Genomic DNA, 24,763 nt, shown 5'->3' on the forward strand with positions numbered 1-24,763 from the left:
CTGAAGGGGGCCTACAGAGAAGCTGGGGAGGGACTTTTATAAAGGCATGTAGCAACAGGACAAGGGGAAGTGGTTTTTAACTAGAAGAGGGTATATTTAGACTAGATGTTAGGAAGAAATTCTTTACTGTGAGGGAAGTGAGACACTGGAACAGATTGCCCAGTGAGGTTGTGAACGCCCCCTCCCCAGAAACATTCAAGGCCAGGCCGGATGGGGCTTTGAGCAATCGAGTCTAGAAGGAGACGTCCCTGCCTATAGCAGAGGGGTTAGAACTAGATGATCTTAAAAAGGTCCCTTCCATCCCAAACCATTCTATGAAGGGATCTGAGCTGCCTTGGAAGTGGCTGGTACTGAAGCGCAGCTCCCTTTGGCATCCTGACTACCTGTGCTAGATGCTCAGAAGGGAACAGTCTCTACCACATATCATACAGTTGACGAGACACACAGTAAGTGAGTTACACTAATCACGCAACAGGCTCAAGAGAGGAATCTCAAAGAGCTACGAATCTTAGAAGCAATTACAGATTAGCGCTCTGCTTACAAAGAAGCAAAACTGCTTCTGGCAGGTTCTTGGCAACACCAGGTAAAGTGTTTGCAAGTAGGCTAATAATCATACACTGAAAGAACAATGGAACCCAGCCAGCTGGTGAAGGGGAATCTCTAACCATACAACACTCCTCCACAAAAAGCAACCAAAATCCAAGAGATACACTCCCTTCTGTGGCTGGCCCTTATATGAGCCCAGGGTGGCTCCACCCCTTCTGGTCACATGGGGGAACACAGGTGCAAACAATTTGCCTGTGCTCCCCAGGCCAGCCACACCCCTTCACCAGGTGCTCAATCACCAGTTTAAGCTGTGACTTAGCAGTTCCCCTACAATTGGTTTGAAGGCAAAGATTTTAGAATGTTTTTAGAGGAGAAAGAGGTTGGCACACGCTGAAGTGTCTCCACTATATAACAGACTGTGATGGTTGGTCTTCTGTGATGAATGCTTCTAGTAAGCGTGTAAGTGGTTGTTTGTGGACTATATTTTAGACTAGTTGGCTACTTTCATGTTTAGCAAGTGTTTTAGTGATGATTGTTTTAAGTGTGGTGTAGTTATTTAGTTTTGTTTTCAAAGTTTCTTTCTGTGGGTTTAGCTTTACAACTAAACTTATGCTCTCTTGAATTAAATGATGTTTGATTGCATAGGTTTATATTCCACAGAGCTGTGCTGTTAAGTACAAGTTATGTATTTGTTCTTTAATCAAATTCTGTGTTAGCTTTAGGCAGGATAATGTGCAAATACTAGGCAAGTGATAAGCTGGTTGTATAGAAGTTGTGCTTGTTTGTACTCTGCTTGTGGGCTACATAGTAACTTTTTCAGTTTCCTAACTAAACCTAGAGTGTATGTTTAAGAATAAAAAATAAATAAATAAATAAAAGGAAAAAAAAGTCATTTTGTCCACCTCGTGATGTTTTAGTACAAGTAACAAAGTAAAAGTAGTGCTTGCAAAGCCATGTACATAGAGCAATCGCTAATATAGTTTTACAGGTTTAGTGTTTATGCTGTAAAACACGTAATCATACAAACTGTAGTAATAAACTATCCTCATCAATGAAGCCGTTAAGACTTCGTATTTAACTTTATTTTAAGTAAGATTTGAATGAACGGTGAACTGTGACTTTTTATATCTTGGTTTTGATTGTTGATTGTGGTCTCAGATTGGAAATAGAAGCTGGAACATTCCAAACTGTGGGGGATTTTTAATGAAACCGATAGAAAATAATAGCATTCTATATAATCATTATTTAAAGTAAGAGGATAATCGTGTCTCCCAAGGGTAACCAGGCCTTTAGGGCTGGAAAAAGCGTTAATTTGGTTAGTTCAAAAATTTGGGGTGTCTAACATGTTATGTGTTAATTGAGGGGTGGACTGTTTATCTTAGCTTTTGTGTTTTGGGATTTTTTTTTAGTTGTTTGTCCAGTCCAATCACGGTGATGAAGAGGCAACAAGAATTACATACTTGACGTTTATTGGAACTCCAGTCCAAGCGACAAATATGAATGACTTCAAGCGAGTGAGTCTTTGTTTCTTAAAAGCACTTATGAACGTTTTAAATCTACCCAAAAATGAGTCAACTGAACAAATACACTCGGTTGTTGTTGTAATTCTGCAACTTAAGGTAGATTTGGCATTCAAAACAAAGCATGTTGCTTTATCTTACAGCTCTTTGGTCTTGCCTTTAAGTTTTTGTTCTTCAACTGTTTTGGAGGTGTTTTTTGTTTTGTTTTTGTTGTGTTGTTTTTTTCTTTTTTTAAGAAAACAAGTAAAAACATATACATTAACTACTGAAAACATGAGGGAAAAAATATAGCGAGTCTCATCTGTTTGCTGTAGTGAAGGGGATTTTTAAGTCTCCCTCGGTTCTAGATGCAGTGAAGAGGGATGGAAGCTGCTATATAGCCTGCAAAGTACCACACTAGTTACAATTTTGGTTTGCTTAAAATTCACACGTGAGTGTCTGCACCACTGAGAAATGTGATTTGTGCCATGTGTTGGAACAGAAGGGGAGAGAAGCACTAGACTACAAGACCTATATCTGCCTTAAACACTAACCCTGTGTAGCGCTGCACTGGTAACAACAGGATATTGAGGAACTGCTCAGAACTACCTTACAGAAGAACATGCACTGGTAGCTTACAAGGCAGCAAATCCCCCCTCAATTCAAGTACTTCACAACACCTTACATAACATTCCTATTTTACTTCAGGAACGTGTAGTTTAACATTAGGATGTTAAAGTATGTTAACGTAACAAATGAGATGTGCAGTCTGGCAGAGTTACGAGTTAAAACTTTTAAGAGCACTGTTTCCTCTCTTCCAGTGATCCAGTTAGCTATGAAAACTTAATATAATGTTGAGCATTAATTATATTTAGGCTTGTAGGTTAACAGGATGTCTCGATTCAGTAGTGGTGGGTTGTCGGGTGGTGGTGTTCTGTTGACGACGACGGTGACCACGGCGACAATTTCCAATAGCAGTACGAACTTATAAATAAGTCCAAAGTGGTTGAGTCAGCTCTCTTAGGAGTGACAGCTCGAATCCAAAGTGGTTGAGTCAGCTCTCCTTGGAGCGGCAGCTTCTGGCTCTGGGATCTCAGCAGAAACTCCTTTGTTCCCATCTTCCGGGCCTTGCCAGCAGATAAGAGGGAGCAGGGATGCCCACCTGCATCCTGTTTTTTCACAGGACACGATGGTATCATTCCCCAATTTTCCCATACCAAGCTGGGGCTATTTAGTCACAGGCCAGATCTTCTGCCAGTAAACACTCCTGAGCACTCTCTTCCGGAGGCAAACAGCTCCGAATAAATGATTTCAAATGTAAAATTGTCCACACGGTGATGTTGATTGCCGCACGGCAACGCCCACCTCTCACCTAAGTCAGAGTCTTATCGCAAGAAATGCCTCAGAAAGCAAGCTTTGAGCCAAAAAAACAAAGAAGGGTTCATACAGTGGCTCAAAGCTTGTTTACACTGTCCCGTGGTGGTACTAAGGAGAAAAGCTTTGAGGGGAATGAAGGGAAAAGGGAAAAGCACACGTACAAATTCTGAATTTGATTTATGCAATAATTGAACATTCAGTACTTTAGATAAGAATCACATAAAGCAAAGGATCAATCAAGATAAAAGCACGAGTGCTGCTAATGCGCATAACAGAACTTGCCTCACCCATGGATCTCCAAGAGGCCAGGAGAAGTAATCTAGTACCTAGGCCGACTTCCGGATTCCTTGGGTAACTCAAGTCAGGTTAGCCGCTTTAGCATGTGCCAGGCGCTCACATATAATATGATTACAAGCAATAAACATAGCAATGTTAGGATTAATAGGATCCCATCTGGGTGAAGCACGGAACGAAAAATTCCTGTTGCTGTTGGTAACCATCCAGGAAGTGTTTCCCACCAATGCTGTTCTCCATCCTTCTTCACCCTTTCCAGGACATGGTGCATCTCTTTTGTATCATGGTAAACAGTAATTAGAGGGTTTTTTGTTCATTATCTTGGACGCGTTCTAGCACTTGGCGCAGATCATCATGTTGCAGTAATTTCTTCACTAAAGCAAGATTCATTCCAATTAGGGCAGGTAGTAAATCTTGACTTAATGTGCAATTGAACTGTAATAATGGTTGCTTGCATAGAATTGCTTTGTTGGAAAAGACCTTAAAGATCATCATGCCGCCTTACAAGTCCGTTTTCCAGCATCAGAATACACAGTCATGCCATCAATTGGCCTATCTGATACCTTTGGGCGGCTTAGCCAACGCTGCTTTGCTATGACCAGTAGGTGCGGGTCTGTCGGAAAACAGTCACTTATTGCACCCGGAAAACCTAGCAATGCATGCTGTAGATGCTCAGAGTTACGCAGCATCCGTTCCCGCATGTCCACTTTCAAGGGCAAACTAATAAATGCTGGTTCCTGCCCGCTGATTTCTACTGTCCGGTGCTGTGCTTTCTTTATTAGGTACGCTAATACCGCCGTCTGTTCCCAGACACTCCTAGGCGGAGAATGTGGTAAGAAAATCCACTCCAAAATGCTGACCCGTTCGGTGTCCTTCACCTTCGCAATCGTTGCCACTGCCATTGTTGTTGTTGCTGCTGTTGTTGTTGTTGTTGTGCCACCTCGAGGGTTGTCAGTGGGCAGTCTTTCCCCCGTTTCTTTATGGCACAACAACCATTGACACAGCAGGGCGAAGGGGGAATCGGGATGACTGACAACCAGCACCCCAATGGGAACGTCCGGGAAGCGGCGATCCACGTAGGCAGACAGAAGCTTGTTGCCAAGCACCTGGAGGCACTGGTGCTGCTCCGCAGAAAGATGCACAGGAGCCTGCGGAGAGGTACCGCGCAACAAAGACATTAGCGGCATCATTTCATCATTACGAGTCCCTGTTCGGGCGCCACTTCAAGGAAGGCAGCCTGAATGAATCCACGCGTCTTCACAGAAGTAATGGTGGAAACTTCTAATCCTACTTTATTGCCCGAATCAGCTCATACTTATACGAAAATACAGGGTACACACGGCAACTTATAATTGGTTAGCACACTGAAATCACACGTCTTGCTCGCTAGCTATTGGTACAGCATTAATCATCACACAGCTTTTTTCACTGTTCTTCGCATTCCGCAGTCTTGATCGCTTCCCAGGCTAGCTACCACCTCATCTTAACTGAAACCTCAGTTTTTCTTCCTGCTTTGACAGCTTCAAGGTCTCATAGCCTGGGTTGTGCACATAGCACTCGAGCTCACAAATCCTTGCTCCCTGAGCCGCTCTCCTACAGTATATACCGAAGCATTGCGTATTGTTAGGACAAAAGCTGTAGCATAGTTATTAACAGGTTCACAAGTAAAATTAACTGGATGCCATCAAGATTGAAATTCTCTTTCAAATTTATTTGCATTTTCCCAAATCACCTTTCAAATTTCAGTGAGTAAAGTGCTTCCTTTACCTTCCACGTCTAAGAGCTAGGGAGACGTTATTTTGAGTTATGGCAAGTGCATCTACAGTTAACTGGTGGTCTTTTATATTAGTTCTTTCCCATTGAGATAATACATCAGATAAGAGCCGCTGGTTGGTTGCTGATAGGGAAGATTGCAGGAGTGTTGCAATGTGTATAAGTCACTTGTTGTTGCATCCAACCCCCTACCTTTATTCTTTGTCCTTTGTCCTGCATCTCCCAGGAGTTGGAGGAGTCGGACAGTAGTATCCCAGCCCCATTCATTTCCTGAATATATTTCATTACTGTGCTTAACCAGAGTTGAAAGGGTTAAGCCTCTATTAGAATTAGAATTTGGTCCCATAGTCCCAGTATGCCCAATACGGGCATGGGACCATGGCCAGCCAGCGGGTGTGATAAGGTCAGCATAGGTAATTACAAATATCAATCTGAAAAAGATGCCTGCCCAAAACAGTGACACCAATGACGCCACAGGGATCCCAGGGAAAGGAGCAAAGTGAGAAGGGAACTTGTGAGGCACAGCAATAGGATCAGCGTTTGTTAGCATCTGGAAAACAAAAGAGAAAGAACTTCCCAGTTCCAGAGGAACCAAGGTTAGAGGAGGCATAGCTGGAAAACAAAAGAAAAAAACTTCCTGGTCCCAAAGGAACCGAGGTCAGAAGGTAGGTGAAATCCAGATGGTTAACTTTGTACATTTTCCCCTGATGGTCTTGAGCCTTCAAGATGTATTTGTTAAGAAGCTCTTTAAGGGTTAAAGGGACAGGACCAAAGTGGGGTGTATAATCAACAAATATACAAAACAGTGTGGTCAGATTGGTATCCACAGATCATAAAGCTAGATTATCACGTTGGAAAAGGGTAATTGGAAACAAATGGAAAAATGCTCACCCGTGTTATAGGCTCCCAGGTGTCGCACATGATCTGACAGCAACACTGGAACGCTTTGATGACATTTCGTTCCTTCCGGTGATCCTAGAGGCTGAAAGACTCACGGGGAGTAATGCAGATGTTTCAAAGGTACCGGGAGGGGAAGGTCTGCCTTCCAGGGCAAGATACAGGCCGTATTTCTATCCTGGGTCAACACTTCAGCTTGTACTGGGGCATGCCCTGGCCGCCTGCACCATACCTTCTGGCTAGATGTCTGCAGCTCCATAACTATATCAGGCACCAAAGGGGGTGTCCTGATCTGCCATAGGGACGTGATGGCGGTCCCTTTAGCAATGAAGATTGGAGTGTTGACCACAGTATCCGTAGGCCATGTACCTATTACCGGAGGGACTACCGAGCCTCCCACCTCCAATAATCTCTCTCCCCCAAGGTGCAAGTAGGCCACACCACTTTGGTCCTACCTGCACCTTCCAAGGCCATTTTATTCTATGGGTACCCGGACCGAAATTCTCAGGGGGAAGGGAGCAGAAGATTATTTTCATTGCCAATCTGGGGTCTTACCTGATTATCAGTGCCCGTAATTTGGATCCTAAGCGGGGAGGCCCATGTTGTCCGTAGCATTTTCAGGGCACTGGGTCTGCGGTCTCGAGGTCTTTCTTTCAGGTCCCACAGGGTTTCATAGAGTCTTTTTGTCCACCCCTGTAGGGACTGGGAATCTGCCTTCAGGGCAGCCTTAAGAATGCCGTTATAACATTCAATGAGGCCTGCCTGTCAATGGTTTAAGAGCTGGTCCGGCCCGGTTCCGCGACTAGTGGGGCGGAGGGATTTCGCAAAATCCGCGCCTCCAGGAAGGGAAACAGGGGACCCCAAAATAATTAAAAACAGCGGCAACGATCTGAGGAGAAACAAACTGATTTACTAAATATAGTATCGGAATGTAAGATAACACACTATAATACAATATAAATCAACAGTAATTGAGAGAAAGATTGTCCGAGAGCCAAAGGCCTTAAGCTAATACTGAAGCCTTGCGTGCAGTCGGGAGCAGCAGTAGCGAGCCGATCCGACAGGGAACACGGCGAGACGAGAAGAGGGCCGAGTCAGATGACCTGCGCCCTTATATCTGTTCCCTTGAGCAGGAATGATAACAGTACTCGAAAAGGCTCTTGGGGATCGTAGTTGTTCTTCTCTTCCAGACAGGTACCCGGAACTAAAGCATTTGCTCTTTAACGCTCAGTACGCTGCATGGTGTTGTGATGTGGAATACTGATAACCAAAAATCATAAAACCATGACACTGCCCCCGCTGAATTATATGACAGGTGAAATCGCCATTCGATGTTGTTATCTTCTGCCCAGCGTTGTTTCACTGCACCAGTAAAGTGGGTCCCTTGGTTGTTCTCGATGACTTGAGGTGTCCCATAGGCAGACGTCAGTTTAGTAAGTGCCTTGATGGTATATGCCTGGTTTGCTTTCGGTACTGGATAGGGCTGCAGTAGCCCACTTGCGGTATTGACGCAGGTCGGGGCATATCTCGTCCCCTCAGACCGAGGGAGGGGCCCAATGTAATCAACCTGCCATTGCTGGAGAGGATTCTGTCCTCTATCAAGATGGGCTGTCGTTTTGGGCAACGATCTCGGTCTCACCTTAGAGCAAGCGTCGTCACAGTCTCGGCATGCCTGGGCGATGTCAGATAGCTGTATGGGCAGCCCCCATGCTTTAGCAGCGGCCCACATTGTCTTTCGTCCAGGATGCCGTAGCTTCTGATGAAACCAGCGGGCGATGTTCTCAGATGGTGAATTCTCAATCCATTGAACTCGGGCCAGTGTGTCGGCTTTGTCATTTCATAGAATCATAGAATGGCCTGGTTGAAAAGGACCACAATGATCATCGAGTTTCAACCCCCCTGATATGTGCAGGGTCACCAACCGCTAGACCAGGCTGCCCAAAGCCACATCCAGCTGGCCTTGAATGGCTCCAGGGATGGGGCATCCGCAACCTCCTTGGGCAACCTGTTCCAGTGTGTCACCACCCTCTGTGTGGAAAAACTTCCTCCTAATATCTAACCTAAACCTCCCCTGTCCCAGTTTAAAACCATTCCCCCTTGTCCTATCCCCTTGCCCCGACCCAAGTGCAGCACCCTGCTCTTGTCCTTATTGAACCTCATTAGGCTTTCCTGGGCCCACTTCTCCAGCCTGTCCGGGTCCCTCTGGATGGCTTCCCTTCCTTCCAACGTATTAACTGCACCGCTCAGCTTGGTGTCATCTGCAAACTTGCTGAGGGTGCACTCGATGCCATCGTCTATGTCATTGATAAAGATGTTGAAGAGCACCAGTCCCAAGACCGACCCTTGAGGGATACCACTTGCGACCGGCCTCCACCCTGACACAGACCCATTGATCACAACCCTCTGGCTGCGTCCAGCCAGCCAATTCCTAATCCATCGAACAGTCCATCTTTCAAATCCACACTTCTCCAATTTAGAGGGAAGGATGTGGTGAGCGACCATGTCAAAGGCCTTGCAGAAGACCAGGTAGATGACATCCACTGCCCTTCTCCCATCCACCGAAGCCATCACTCCTTCATAAAAGGCCACCACATTGGTCAGGCACGATCTGCCCTTGGTGAAGCCATGCTGGCTGTCTCGAATCACCTCTTTATCTCGTATGTGCCTTAACATAGCTTCTAGGAGGATCTGTTGCATGATCTTCCCAGGCACAGAGGTGAGGCTCACCGACCTGTAGTTCCCTGGGTCTTCCTTTCTCCCTTTCTTAAAAATGGGAGTAATGTTTCCCTTTTTCCAGTCTCCGGGGACTTCACCAGACAGCCATGATTTTTCAAATATGATGGAGAGCAGCTCGGCAACCACATCAGCCAGCTCTTTCAGAACCCTAGGGTGGATATCATCCGGCCCCATGGACTTATACATGTTCAATTTCATGAGGAGGACTCGGACTTGTTCTACTGTTACAGTGGGACAGAAACCACTCCCCACACCCTCACCTAGAGGCTCCTGGTCCTGGCAGACACAGGAAGCCTGACCACCCGTGAAGACTGAGGCAAAGCACTCAGTGAGTACCTCAGCTTTTTCTATGTTTGAGGAAGCCAGGTCCCCGTTACCTTTCATCAGAGGGGGAACACTCTCCTTGGCCTGCCTCCTCCTGCCTATGTACCTGTGAGAACCCCTTCTTTTTCTCTTTCACATCCCTCGCCAGGTTCAGCTCCATCTGCGCCTTGGCTTTCCTAATCCTATCTCTACACACACGGACAACAGCCCTCTATTCCTCCCAGGATACACAACCCTGCTTCCACTTTCTGTACATTTCCCTCTTTTCTTCCAGTTTAAGCTGTAGGTCCTTGCACAGCCACGACGGTCGCCTGCCTCCCCTGCTCGACGACTTCTGCTGGGGGAAGGAGAGCCGTTGTGTTCTCAGAAGGGTGCCCTTAAAGAGCTGCCAGCTTTGTTCTGTACCCATGCCCTTAAGGACAGTTTCCCAGGGGATCCCACTCAGCAGTTGCTTGAGCAGCCAGAAGTTTGCTCTCCTAAAGCACAGGGTCCTAGCTCTGCTTTTTGCCAGGCCCGCATTCTTCAAGATCACAGATTCCACCAAGGCATGGTCACTGCAGCCCAGGCTGCCTCCAATCTTAACCTCTCTAATGCTCTCCTCTTCATTAGTGAGCACCAGGTCCAGTAAGGCTTCACCTCGGGTTGGTCCATCTATTACCTGGACCAGGAAGTTGTTCTCGACAGACTGCAGGAATCTCCTGGATTGGCTGCCACCCGGCATGCCACTATCTCAGCAGATATCCGGGTGGTTGAAATCCCCCATCAGGACAAGAGCCCGCAAGCGCGACACCTCCTGCAGCTGAAGCAAGAAGGCCTCGTCCACAGCCTCCTCCTGATCAGGCGGCCTGTAGCAGACCCCAACCACTAGATGCCCTTTGCTGGACCGATCCTTGATTTTCACCCACAAGCTCTCGACCTGATCGTGGCTGTTCCTCAGACACAGCTCTTCACAATCTATCCACTCCCTAACATAGAGGGCAACTCTGCCACCCCTCCTACCCTGTCTATCCCTTCTGAAAAGCCTGTAGTCCTCAATCAGGGTATTCCAATGATGGGACTCATCCCACCTTGTTTCCGTGATAGCAATTAGGTCATACTTTCCCACAGTTTCTAGCTCCTCCTGTTTATTTTCCATGCTGCGCACATTGGTATAGAGGCACTTCAGCTTGGCCATTGGCCTCGTTGCCTATTCAGAGGAGCCCTCCCTAATATGTCCAGGACAAGTCTGGGGTTTTCCCTTACCGCCTCCCAAGGTGACAGCGTTCCCACGCACTTCTCTGTCACCCAGTACACCCCCTTCCCCCATCATATCAAGTTTAAAGCCCTGCTAACCAGCCCAGCCAGCTTGTTCCCAAGAATATTTGTGGCCCTTCTAGTTAGTTGGCTCCCATCCGCCGTCAGCATTCCCTCTTTCTCAAGGCTGCATCCTAAGCCATAGTACCCAAAGACCTGAGCACGACACCATTCGCAAAGCCATTCATTCAGTGTGTCCACCCTCTTCCTTTTGTGCGGATCCCAGTCGCCAACTGAGAGGACAGAGGAGACCACAACTTGCGCTCCCGATCCCTTCGTCAATCTTCCCAGAGCCCTGAAGTCCCTTTTGATCGCCCGAGAACTTCTTTTGCCTATCTCTTCATTTCCAATGTGGAAAACCAGTAATAGATAATAATTGGAGGGCTTAACGAGGCGAGTGATGTTCCTAGCAACATCTCTCACCCAGACACCAGGCAGGCAACACACCTCCCTGTGGGACGGATCCAAGCAGCATATTGGGCCCTCAGTTCCCCTCAGAAGGGAGTCCCCTATGATGACAGCCCTTCTTTTTTTCCTGACTGACGGTGTAGCAAAACGGGGAGCAAACTGACTAGCCTTGGGCAACCTCTCCTGTATGGATGGACTTTCACCAACATCCACAGCCCCCAGTCTGTCCAGCTCCAGAGCCTCATACCTGCTATGTAAGGGCACCTGGGAAGGTGGGACAGGCTGAAGGGCAGTCCGCTTGTTGCCCCGAACAGGGACTTGTTTCCATCCCTCACTGTCTTTGAGGTCGCCCCTTCCCACCTGACTGTGATACAGCAGATGATCCCCCAGTGCCTGAGGAGCATCTCCCCCTCATCCTTCCCGTAGGGATGGCAGAGTGCAACTCCTCCAATCAATCTCCTTCCCACAATCCTGGAAGCTCCTCAGCCTTTCCAGGTTGAGCAGATCCTCTACCTGCTCACACCGCACACAGGTGTTATCCTGGCTGACCTCCTGTAGCACTGACAGGGCCAGGCATTCTCCACAGGCTTAGAGCTGAACTGCAGCATGGACATTCAGTCTTCCTGTCTGAGTCTCCATGTTCCTTTTAGCAGCAGCTTGTCTCCGTGTGGTGACCATGGTTGCACCTCGGTGTGTCCAGAGAGCAACGACCATTTCACCTCGTCTGAACGGCCGACGGGATTCACACGCCCTGATTCCTCCTCTCCGTCCTGGTGGGCAGCGACGCGTTGCTGCCCTCCCCAAGGCTTTTTCTAGGCAGGGGGCGTGCATGCAGAGCCGTTGCCCTGGCAAAGCCCACTTGACGTCAGCCGCTCTCGCGAGAGCTGCCAGGCTGCTCTGTTATCTCGGGGTTCCCTGGATAAAGGAACCGATCGAAACCCCCCTGTACCTCGCAATCAGTCGCTGCGGTTCTGGCTGGGACAGCTCTGAAGCAGCTAACCTTGGCGATCAAGGATTTCCCGATGACTGTATGGGTTGGGGACCAGAAACGTGGGAGACACGAACTGTATTCCATATGTCATAGAATCATAGAATCACCAAGGTTGGAAAAGACCCACAGGATCACCCAGTCCAACCATCCACCCATCACCGATAGTTCTTGCTAAACCATGTCCCTCAACACAACGTCCAAACATTCCTTGAACACCTCCAGGGTCGGTGACTCCACCACCTCCCTGGGCAGCCCATTCCAGTGCCTGACCACTCTTTCAGAGAAGTAGTATTTCCTAACGTCCAGCCTGAACCCTCCCTGGCGCAGCTTGAAGCCGTTCCTTCTTGTCCTATATCACTAGTCACACAAGAGAAGAGGCTGACCCCCAGCTCACTACAACCTCCCTTCAGGTAGTTGTAGAGAGCAATGAGGTCTCCCCTGAGCCTCCTCTTCTCCAGACTGAACAATCCCAGCTCCTTCAGCCGCTCCTCATAAGGCCTGTGCTCCAGACCCCTCACCAGCTTTGTTGCCCTTCTTTGAACACACTCCAGGGCCTCGATGTCTTTCTTGCAGTGAGGGGCCCAAAACTGGACACAGTACTCGAGGTGCGGCCTCACCAGTGCTGAGTACAGGGGGACAATTGCTTTCCTGTTCCTGCTGGCCGCACTGTTTCTGATACAAGACAGGATGCCATTGGCCTTCTTGGCCACCTGGGCACACTGCTGGCTCGTGTTCAGTCAAACATCAGTCAATACCCCCAGGTCTATTTCCTCTACACAGTCTTCCAGCCACTCTGCCTCAAGCCTGTAGCGTTGCCTGGGGTTGCTGTGGACAAAGTGCAGGACCCGGCATTTGGTCTTGTTGAACCTCATCTCATTGGCTTCAGCCCAGCTATCCAGCTTGTCCAGATCCCTCTGTAGGGCCTTGCTACCCCCAGGCAGATCAATACTTCCAGCCAACTTGCTGTCATCTGCAAACTTACTGAGGGTGCACTCAATGCCCTCATCCAGGTCATCAATAAAGATATTGAAGAGGACAGGCCCCAGATTGGTCGGGCGTGGATAGTCCATTCCTGGGTGGCCCACTGTGCAATCCAAAGAGTGAGCCCCCAGTACACAGCCCACATATCTGTGCAGATGTTCAGGATACCATCACCGGGTTCCTTGGTTGTAACCATCCACGCGTCTCGCAGTTCTGCCCATTGGCTGCTCTGACCACCCCCCTCGTCAAACCAGACTGTCTCAGTGGAGGGGTCATATGCAATTGCTCTCCACTTGCTCGGGTTGCCCTTGCTGGACCCATCTGTGTACCGGGCATCTTCAGGGATAGGATATTTTCCCTCCTGAACAGGACTCTTCTCTGGTGGAGCGACCAATGTTTCTTTTGGTGCATCACTGTGATACGTCACTGGGCCTAGGATCTTCTGGAGTTCTTCTTTTAATGGTGATGAAGACAGACTATTCCTCTGGCTGAGATTGGCGACCCATCGTGCCACCGTTTCTGCTTGGGCCACCCCCGTCTTAGGAAGGTGGGTCAGATCTTTCACCCACCCCTGAATCGGCAGGGTGGTCTTAACTATGACTTCAGCCATTTGAGTTATCGTCTCTACCACCTGTAATGTGGAGTAGGCAGCCAATAACTGTTTTTCAGTCATACTGTATATTTCTTCTGCTCCGTGCCAGACCTGAGACCAGAATCCAATGGGAGTCCGAACAGAACTCTGGCGTTGCCACAGGCCCCAGCCAAAGCCATCCTGAGTGACATGAACGGCCAACTCGGCTGGGAGGGTAGGATCAAATATACCCAATGCCTGGGCTTGTTTAACTGCCAGTTTTGCCTGTTGGAAAGCATCCTGTTCCGTTCTGCCCCAGTCCCAAAGCTGCCCCTTTTTCGTGAGTCTGTACAGTGGCCTCAGCAGCTGTGCTAAATGAGGTATAAAGGAGCTCCAGTATCCCAGTATACCTAAAAACTCCCGCAGCTGATTTGGTGTTGTAGGGTCTGGGAATGCCTGAACCTTATCTATTACAGCACTGGGTAGTACTTGGGTCTTTTCTGACCAAACTACCCCCAGGAATTTTACAGACAGGCCCGGACCTTGCACCTTCTTGGGATTTATAGCCCATCCTCTTTCCTGCAGATAGGTGGTTAACGAATCTGCTTCTTGTCCTACCGCCTCCAGTGAGTTGGTTGTCAACAGGAGATCATCAATATAACGATATAAGTAAACATTATCAGGTTTTCTCCAATTAGCCAGGTCACACACCACTAGAGTATGGCAATATGTTGGCAAATGCACGTACCCCTGTGGCAGGACCTGAAAGGTCCACTGCCTGCCTCCCTATGTAAACGCAAACTGGTCTTGCAATTCTTCAGCAATTGGAATACTGAAGAACGCGTTTGCTAAATCTAGGACACATTTTTTTTATCTCCCTACTCAATGTGTCCATTACAGAGGCAATATTGGGTATGGCCGCATGAATAGGCGGCATGACCTTAGTTAATTCTCTGTAATCCACCATCATTCTCCATGTTTCATCTGACTTTCACACTAGCCATATGGGGGAATTATATGGGCTATGTGCAGGTCTTATAATGCCTACTGTTTCTAATTCCTGCACCGTTCTTGATATTTCATCTTGCCCACCCGGGAGCCTACACTGGGCTTACAGATTACGTTAGTAACCTGGCGCGGTTTCAGCAGGCAAATAGGCTCATGCTTCACATGGCCTCTCAATATTGCCTGCACCTCCCGGACACTAATGCACCTTTGTCGAACTCTGAACTCTCCCACAGATGTCTGGAGGGCCAGACCCCATAAAATATCTATGCCCAGGATGTACTCTTTGACTGGGGCAATAGACACTTTATACTCCCAGGGTGGGAGACGCCCAACCCCCAGTTTCAGCCATGTTTGGGTGACCGGAATGGTCTGTCCCCCAAAACCACCAATCATCACTCTATCACCATCAAATCTAGTCTGATCTCCGTAGATTATTGATGTTTCTGCTCCTGTGTCAACCAACGCCATAACTCTCTGAATATTCTTTCAGGACCAAAAAATTGTTAATTCCACATAGGGCCTCCGGTCCCATCTGAAGGCCCTAGGGGGACTAGCATCCCTTGTCACGCCATAAATTGTGCTATGGCTAAGTCTTTTACCTCTGGTGGCTCAGGCATCGTGGCCTGAGACACCTGAGGAGGCTTCTTTTTTTCTACTAGGAATTATAAAGTCTTCTAAGTTTCATGTTGTCGTTGGTAATCTGTCTATAACTCTTACCCTAGGTTTTTGGGGGTAATTTTTAAATTTTTGATTGTCCTTCAACTGTTTCCACAGCTGAAGGAGGACACGATTGGGCTGGCGATCAATTTTCGCAAATTGGACCCCAGCCCAGATTAAATCATTAAACATTTGTTTTCGGGATACTCATATGGGTCCTGATTGAATATTTTGTACAGCTGGACTCCTAGTTTTAATTACTGGCAGGACTTCTGCTTCTTCTAGTGTTCGAATATTGTGCCTGGTCCACAGGCGCTCTGTCTCTCCCAGATCAGCCACTAGGTGGGCAGCCTACTGTTGGACTACTGATTCTGAGGCCACCAGGGGGTTCAGTATACGAACTGAAGTCCCATATAGATGGGAAGGGGCCTGCTGCAAGATCAAATCTCTCATACCCACCAAAAAAATCTAACCATATCAGGACTGTCAAATGTATCTTCATAGATTGCCTCTCTCATACCCAATTCACGGATGTAATTTTGAAGGACCACAACCCTGTATGTAACGGAATGCCTGATTTATTTGGCCATACCATACGGCATGCTGCCATTAACCAATCTATTATTAGCATTAAATATAATTAAAAATTATAGGAAACTAGGAAAAAATGACAGGTCACTGTTATTGGTGACTGTCTGCTGAAGGGAGCAGAAGGACCAATATGTAGACAAAATCCTCTACACAGGGAGGTCTGCTGCCTCCCGGGAGCCCAGGTTAAGGATGTGAGGAAGAAACTTCCTTCCCTAGTCCGGCCCACTGATTACTATCCCTTGTTGTTGTTTCAGGTTGGTAGTGATGATTTAGGCAGAACTTCCCTAAGGACTCTGAAAAAGGATTTCAGAGCCTTGGGGAGACAGGTAAAGAGTTCAGGAGCACAAGTTGTGTTCTCCTCTATCCCTCCAGCTATAGGGAATAATGAGGGACTTGGTATAATGGGCCAACGGATTAATACCTGGCTCAGAGCTTGGTGTGCCCGCCAGGGGTTTGGGTTTTTTGACCTCGGCTCTGTTTGCAAGAGCCTGGGCCGGCCAGTGGCTGATAGGAGTGACTTCTCCCACCGGTTGAGAGGGATCTTAAGACGGGAGTTGGGTAGGTTCATTCACAGAGCTTTAAACTAGGTATGAAGGGGGGTGGGGGTGTAACTGGGGTTACTAATACGGAGTCTGAGCGTAACGTCCCTGTGCTTGAAGAAGAGGGGTGTGCTTGTAAGACCCCATGGTCTTGTGCCTTGGTGAAAGAGGAGGATGACTCACCCCTTTGTAGGAAGACCATGAGGGCAGGTATGAGGTTGGTGGCTGTGGAAACACCTGAGTGTGGTGATGAGGGTATTAGGGTTACTGCCACTCGCAAGGAGACCAAGCTCAGGTGCCTTTACACCAATGCACGCAGCATGGGTAATAAACAAGAGGAGCTGGAGGCCATTGTGTGTTCGGAAAGTTATGAGATAGTTGCCATCATGGAAATGTGGTGGAACGACTCCCACAGCTGGAGTGCAGTGATACGTCACTGGGCCTAGGAATTTAACCAGTGGATTTGTTAGGGTAAACTTCCTAGGTTCCCATCATTCAGCTTTTGCAATCAGAGATGGTTGGATTACGCCACCAGTGTCTCATTTCCCTACAGTTTGCACACTGCTTTCAGTCCAGCAGGGGTGGAACCCTCCATGGGCTCTTCCAGGCCCCCCCCCCCCATCTCTTTCTGAGGGGACCTCTGGCTCCTACGGCTCTACTCCAGCGCGGTAACAGTAACAGCTGTTGTTATTCCCAATTTCCTTACTGTCTCTGTTCCTCAATCAGTTTTTTCGTAGTATTGCTCACCTCTCTTTGGTTCTGACACCTTGCTCATCTTTGCCTTCCTCAACCTGCGTCCTTCTCAAACTTTTCACTTTCCATAGTCTCATCACTACATAAACAACTAATATTACAGTTTTACCTCCTCCTCCTCTGGAGACTTCCATTGCTAACACTGGAATTTCGGGTTTCCTAGATCTCTGCAGATGAAGGCTATTCTCACTTCCAGTGCCCCATCCTCTCCACCTCCCCCCGTTCACAAGTAACGCTGTTTACAACAGCAGTCTCTGACTCCGGCACTCTCTCTCACTCTGAGAGTTCTGCTCGCAGGGTAATGGTGCGGGGGGGGGGGGGGGGATGACTGCTGTCATGACAGTGCAGATAAACTCACTTTCTCTTTAACTCTTTTTCCTTTGTCCACTATTCATACCCTCAGTTACACTTCCACATATCCTCAATCACGCTTCTTTATACCATTAACAATTACACTTATTTATACCACCAAAACCATTTATCCCATTTCTTTCAGAACCCACAAATCAAACATTACAGTTCTTCAGTTTCCATAAACACCCAGTACTTAGTGTCGTGGTTAGAGCACTCAGTTATAAAAAACTGTTCATGTTATTTCATTTACCTTCCCTCCTTAAGAATAACAGTAACTGTAAGAAGGTAGTATAGTTTAGGGTCCCCTTCCGATGCCACTTCTCATCATCTTCTAGCTTATATATTAACCACCATTGATTGCAATACTTGATTAAAGTTTTCTTACTCAGGGTGCCTCCAGGTTCCCCTGCAATATCCCACCAATGTGCCAATGCGCATCCCAAAGGGATTTGTTTGGGAATTTCCTTCCCCTGGGAGCCTCCCATGATGTTTACAAAATTCTTATTCATTCCTAATTTCCTCAAAGTTTCCACAAACAGCCCTTAACACCGTATATTGATATTGTTTAGATATAAACACTTGGAAACAGATCTCACAGAAGTCCGTCCACCTTCCTTTACACACTTCCCCGCAATCGGAACACAGTACTACCTAAACGGGTTGACACTCACTCCCTGAATGGAACGCGTCTCACTCACATCACACTCACTCTTACATTTAGAACAAAAACCATGGTTTATACATAATACACAGTGCGGATGATGTCCTTTAGCTGGAATCTTAATAACGCTAGTACATTAGTCGATCAGTTGCAAGCTTTAAGAGTTTTCCGAAAGTCAGCTTGACCTGAAATGATTAGATATACGGTACCGAACACTCAGCAGCTGGTGATAACAATAATACAACCTATAATGGCCACTACTATCTCCAGGAGAATCCACGGTATCATTTGACAAAATCCCCGCTGTTACCAATCACCTAAGAGAGGGCTGTTGCTCTTTCCTCACGTACGACTTACATGTCCCCTTCGTAGGAACTCCCAAGCAGTCTTCCTACCCCAGCCGGCAGCCTAACCCATGAGCTCATGTACCTCAGGGGGGGAGCAGGCACACTCCTTCATACCCTGCGTAGGATGTCTCCTCACGCCTTACGGGTTCCCCCTGTTCTATACACATACCTGGTCCGCCTATGGATGGTCCTTGTCTGTCCCCGCAGTGATCGGGTGAGGAAGGGAGTCCTTCCAAGAAATCTCAGGGCGTGCCAGAGGTGTCACCTCTCTCAGCTGGTCCTGCAGCCGAACAGAGCGGGTCCCATGTGGGGTGCCAAATTGACGTGCGGAAATCAGACCCTATAGCCAGTAAGGATATAGAGCAGGCATGTGTTTATTGGTGACGCGCGTACACCCTGGTGCAAGGGGGATCACTCCACCTAACTTGCACACCGTCTGGAGAAATCGTGCTATAGATATAGGTTGAACTAATACATAATCAGTAGTTGACAGGAATTTGGATACATATTCATTTCATTCCTGAGAGCACATTAGCATGCAGTCCCTCCCCCCCTTGTGCGTGCGTAGTAGGTCGTGATGATGATGGCTCGTAGTCTTCCTCACGAAGGCTCAGTCTTCCTCGCTGCAAATTTCTGACCCCGAAGGGGGGCCTCCCCCAAACCTATTTCAGCTTGCCCTGGAGATATCTAATCACCTCCCTGCCACATGTTTTGGAGCTGCTCTCCAGTCCTTATCTTTATGGCCTTCATCCTCCCTGTTATTCCCGACCTAGTGTCTGTGAAAGTGCTTGGAATCCCTTGTTTTCTAACACTCTCTACCTAAACTATCTCTATTTGCCCCTTATTTCTACTTTGTGAAGCTACTTTCCCTTTTCTTGCTGTGAGGCCCTTCTCTCTATAAGTGCAGGGTCCTGTTCTCACTCTTCAGCAACCTCACAACAGATGGATCTTCTGACAGGCCAGGCAAAACAGACAGCTGCTTAGTGTTGTCTGTATCTACAGCATCTATTCTAAAAGCCCATTGATATCCCTTAGGATCCTTGAAGTGCCCCCTTCTGAGATAATATATACCTAGTATGCATGGAGCCCCAGGGCCAGTCACTGTAGGATGCCTTTGCCAGTCTTTACCAGTGAGGCTTATATCTGCTTCCAACGCAGACAATTCTTGAGAGCCTCCAGTCACTCCAGAAATATGTATCACTTCTGTTCGTTTATAACTCGAGGGCATCAGAGTGCACTGGGCACCAGTGTCCACCAATGCCTTATATTCTGTGGTTCTGATGTGTCAGGCCATTGAATCTACACAGTTGAATACTCTCTATTATCGCTTTCAACCCCCAACTGAGGTCAGGGCCCCTCTATTGGTTACCTGCAGTAACGGAAGCAATTTCAGTGGTGGTTGATCTGTTTTGTATTTCTCTCACCCATGCTTGTAGTGCAGGTGTGGGTTTTTTATGCCACTTCTTCGTGTCCTCCCCATGCTCATGTAAGCAGCTCCACAAGGCAGCACGCAACATAGATTTACTGTTGTCATTTGCTCAAGCAGGGAGGCGTTTGTGTTTGATAGCCGAGACTGTAATCAGTTTGATCAGCTCCTTCAGCAGACTCTTTTGATCATCCTGATCTTCATCAGCTGTTTCTGATACTGCCATGGTTTCATCACAATTAATCAATAGGGACAATTCCTTCAGCATACCATCCTGTTTCTTCTCCACTTTATCTAGTCTTTCTGTTACTTGGGAGATGGCTGAAATGGAAGCATGGGATGGAGATAAATTTTGTTCAAAGTTTTGAAGTGTAGTAATCAGTTCAAAAACTGGGGATCTTCTGAGTTGGTCCTTGTATCTATCGAATATTACTACTAGTGTAGTGGCATACCTTTCTGGTGCTTTTCTTGTGAGCTTCCACCATATATTGAGCGTACTCCTAACTCTCAGTATCATGGGCGTGGCGTGGATGTTTAGGAACAAACATGGGATCATACAACATCTCCACCACAGCTGTTTCTCTCAAATACTGGATACCTTTTTCAACGATATTCCACTTTTTCATCTCAGGCTCCACATCATCTTTGAAGGGATATCTTTCCTTCACAGCTAACAGCACTAGTTCCCAGAGGGTGGCAACTCTGTTCAGACATCTACTAATCCCTCTGTCAATAGCTGAATCTTGGCAATGCTTGTTGGCAAACTTCATTACCATCTAGAAGTACGCTACTGGCCCCATTGTCCCAACACTCTCCTCTCCATGTCTCTTACTTTTCTCAGTTGTCTTTCTCGGTGATGGTGGTTTTGGGGAGGGCCCCTCGCCTGGATCTTCCTCTACTTCCTCCGCTGCTTCTTCTTTCCGTTCTAGATGCGAGGACACCTGTTTCCATTTTTGGCCTTCCACAGGGGCAACTGACATTGATACTGGTACTTCCCATGATTGATCGGGCTCGACTTGGAGGTTTCCTTTTTTGGTTCAGATCTCAATTTGGAAACTCTCTCTCTCCAGAATAGTATTATATAGAGCTTGGTAAGCACAAGCCAAGCCCCAAATAAGCTGTTCCTTCTCAGATCTTCCTAAGCTGCACCATCCCTGACTCAAATACTCTATGAGTTTCTCAGGATCCCACAGGTGTTCAACAGTGAAATCCCATGACACCGCGAGTCCCCACGCTTCTAAGATCTTTCCTAAACCTCTCCATATTCCCTGCCACTCAGCATTCTCTGGTTTTGGGAAAAGTTTACCACTTCTCTGGTTTTGGGAAAAGGCTACCACTCATCTATTTTCTCCCAAGTATTGTGTCAGGACCCCTAAAGCCATGGACTGTCTCTCATAAGTGAACAATTCAAGTGTTTTTTCCAAATTGGGTAGTCCCAAGGCCGGGGCTCTCATTAATGTTCTTTTAAGCTTGATGTAATCATTTTGACTTTCATTAGTCCATTGCAGAGGTCCTTTTGACACTTTCAGTAATTCATATAAGGGGTTTGCCATTAGTCCATAATTAGCAATCCATAAACGACACCATCCTATCATTTCTAAAAATGGTCTCAGCTCATGGACATTTTGGGGTTCTGGAACAAAATGAGAGAGAGAGTGTCCAAAACCAGAGGCTTTACTCTAATGCTGAAGGCTAACACACATGCTGACAGGACGAGCAGAAAGGCAAAAGATAGAGCATCTTGTGATCTGCAAACAGTTTTATCTTTCCCTCTGAACAGAAAACGGAAACAGAACAACGCAAAGTCCTCTGGAGCATGTAGTTCTTCTTCTCTTCTGAGAACCAAGTACTCAGAACTATCGACAATCCACAGACCTGGAGCGTTAACTCTAACTCCCAGTGCACTACATGATGTCATGATGTTGATATTTCGATACATTGGAAGGAAGGGAAGCCATCCAGAGGGACCTGGACAGGCTGGAGAAGTGGGCCCATGAAAACCTAATGAGGCTCAATAAGGCCAAGTGCAGGGTGCTGCACTTGGGTCAGGGCAATCCCAGGTATTTATACAAACCGGGGAATGATCTCCTTGAGAGCAGCCCTGTGGAGAAGGACTTGGGGTCCTGGTAGACGAGAAGCTGGACATGAGCCAGCAGTGTGCACTTGCAGCCCGGAAGGCCAACTGTGTTCTGGCTTCATTAAAAAAGGGGTGGCCAGCAGGGAGAGGGAGGTGATTGTCCCCCTCTACTCAGTTCTTGTGAGGCCCCATCTGGAGTACTGTGTCCAGGCCTGGGGCCCCCAGTACAGGAAGGACATGGAGCTCTTGGAGCGGGTCCAGAGGAGGGCTGCTGAGATGATCAGAGGGCTGGAGCACCTCTCCTATGAAGAAAGGTTGAGGGAACTAGGCTTGTTTAGTTTGGAGAAGAGAAGGCTCCAGGGAGACCTCATTGTGGCCTTCCAGTACTTGAAGGGAGCGTAAAAACAGGAAGGGGAATGGCTGTTTACGAGGGTGGATAGTGATAGGACAAGGGGGAATGGTTTTAAACTGGGACAGGGGAGGTTTAGGTTGGATATTAGGAAGAAGTTCTTTACACAGAGGGTGGTGACACACTGGAACAGGTTGCCCAGGGAGGTTGTGGATGCCCCATCCCTGGAGGCATTCAAGGCCAGGCTGGATGTGGCTCTGGGCAGCCTGGTCTAGTGGTTGGCGATCCTGCCCATAGCAGGGGGGTTGAAACACAATGATCATTATGGTCCTTTTCAACCCAGGCCATTCTACGATTCTATGATCATTCTATGATGTGGAATACCGATAACAAAAAATCATAAAACCATGACAACTTCCCATCAGCTTTCTTAATAGGGAATATTGGGGTGTTATACTTAGACTCACATTTCCTTAATAAACCATGTTTTAAGAATTTTTGTATGAGAGGTATCAATCCTATTTTAGCTTCTAATTTTATAGGATATTGTTTCATCCTTACCCGTACCGATCCTGGCTTTAGATCTGTCCTTACTGACTCAGCTCTCTTTGGTCTTCCAGGCACCTCCCCTGCCCGTATGAAAGGCACCACTGCAGCTTCAACTTCAGCTGAAATTCCTTTCTTTACTGTCTTGACTTCCTGTGACAATTACACTGCAGCTTGGACAAATTTAGATTCTAGTACCAATACTTCTACCTCCCCATCTTTAAATTTTATTTCCGCCTCTAATTTCTCCAACAAATCTTGACCAACTAAAGGCTTTGGTGCTCCTGGTAAATACAAGAACTGATGTATCACCCATTGTTTCCAAATTTTAAACTTCAAAGGCTTAAAGAACGGCCTGGCTCCTGACTTGCCTGTCACACCAATAACTCTTACAGTATCATAGCCTAATTCATGTTTCTTTTTAACTGGATAAGTAGCTCCTGTGTCAACCAAACATTCTATTTCAGTTTCATCTTCCCCCAGCTTAATTTTAACCAGAGGCTTTGCTGGGGAAAATACCTTCAGTCCCCTTCACTCCGTAGCTTCCACAGCTAACACAGGTTTCCTAGATCTCTGTAGATACGGACATTCTTGCTTCCAATGTCCCTCCTCCCTTCAGTTTGCACACTGTTTTTCCCCTAGCTGAGATTTTGGAAATCTTCTGCCACATCTGCTCCCCCTAAGTTCACCATCTCTAAATCCAACCCAAGGTCCCCTTCAGGGACTATGGGTCCCTTCCAGGGCAGCAATCAGCCTAGTGCTTCCTTTTTCCTTCTGCTGTTCTCTATTTCTATAAACTAACCAAGCCATATCCAGCAACTTCCCTAGATCTCTAGCATCTATGCCCCTTGTAACTTCTGCAGCTTCTTTTGAATATCATCAGCAGATTGGCCAATAGACAAAGTTGCTAACTGACTTCTCCCTTCTTCTGATTCAGGATCAAGAGTTGTATACTTCCTAGGGGTTTCCTTTAATTTATTCAGGAAGTCACTTGGGGATTCTTTTCTATTTTGCTTAATCTCATATAATTTCGACCAGTGTCAGGGAGTTATCTAGATCAATCTGTGCCTGTGACAGGGGGCAGCAGGCCTGTAGCCCCCCTGGCCCAAAAAGGGAAAGGGAGAGGAGGAAGGTAGGGAGGTGGGAGCTGGGTCCAAAGACAGAATAGTGGCAACGATCTGAGGAGGAAAATTAATTTTACTAAACATGATATCAGAATGCAAGATAACACAATATCATACAATATAATTGTAATTGAGGCTAATAAATAAAATGAGAGAGTGTCCAAAACCAAAAAGCCTTACTCTGAACTGAAGGCGAAACGGCTGGGGAGCACACCCACACACTGCCTGGCAGCGAGAGAGAGAGTGAGTCCCGTGACTTGCGGGTCTTATCTTCCCCTCTGAACGCAAAGTCTTCTGGGGTATGTAGCTCTTCTTCTCTTCTGAGAACCAGGTATCTGGAAAGTTGTCAGTCCACAGAACTGGAGTATTAACTCTTTAATTACCCATGCTTTACATGATGCTATGATGTGGAATACCGATAACAAAAATCATAAAACCATGACCACCAGTTTATTGCCTTTGGTACTGTATTTCTTAAACCAACCAAAAATCCCCTTTTCTGATATTGTGTTTGCAGCAACTAATCTCCATTGTCATTAGGATCCCATCCTGGATCCATGGAGGGAAAGTGATGTTCTAACTGCCCTTGCAATAACCCTGCTGCTGCCTGAGCCTCCACTTGAGTCCTTGCAGTTTTGCGA

General features: G+C 47.1%; 2 protein-coding genes across 3 annotated transcripts in view; one reads left to right on the top strand and one right to left on the bottom strand.

Annotated features, from left to right (window-relative positions):
• Positions 1 to 24,763, top strand: part of LOC121108216 (thioredoxin-like protein 1) — a 41,887-nt gene that overhangs the window by 13,690 nt on the left and 3,434 nt on the right. For both annotated transcript variants that reach the window (XM_040655264.2, XM_046905154.1), the window contains exon 3: positions 1,956 to 2,060. In XM_040655264.2, the coding sequence (XP_040511198.1) occupies positions 1,956 to 2,060 (105 nt within the window). The remainder of the gene's footprint in view (positions 1 to 1,955; positions 2,061 to 24,763) is intronic.
• LOC121108215 lies at positions 1,596 to 5,168 on the bottom strand. Its single transcript, XM_040655263.1, has one exon. The coding sequence runs from the start codon at positions 4,904 to 4,906 to the stop codon at positions 4,208 to 4,210; it is 699 nt and encodes a 232-aa protein (XP_040511197.1). The 5' UTR covers positions 4,907 to 5,168; the 3' UTR covers positions 1,596 to 4,207.

Source organism: Gallus gallus, chromosome W (assembly GCF_016699485.2).
Source record: "Gallus gallus isolate bGalGal1 chromosome W, bGalGal1.mat.broiler.GRCg7b, whole genome shotgun sequence".
NCBI classification, from domain to species: Eukaryota; Metazoa; Chordata; class Aves; order Galliformes; family Phasianidae; genus Gallus; species Gallus gallus.

What these genes read in the sequence shown, in the direction of transcription:
- LOC121108215 (XM_040655263.1), bottom strand. Translation starts at nt 4,906, where the DNA reads ATGATGCCGCTAATGTCTTTGTTGCGCGGTACCTCTCCGCAGGCTCCT.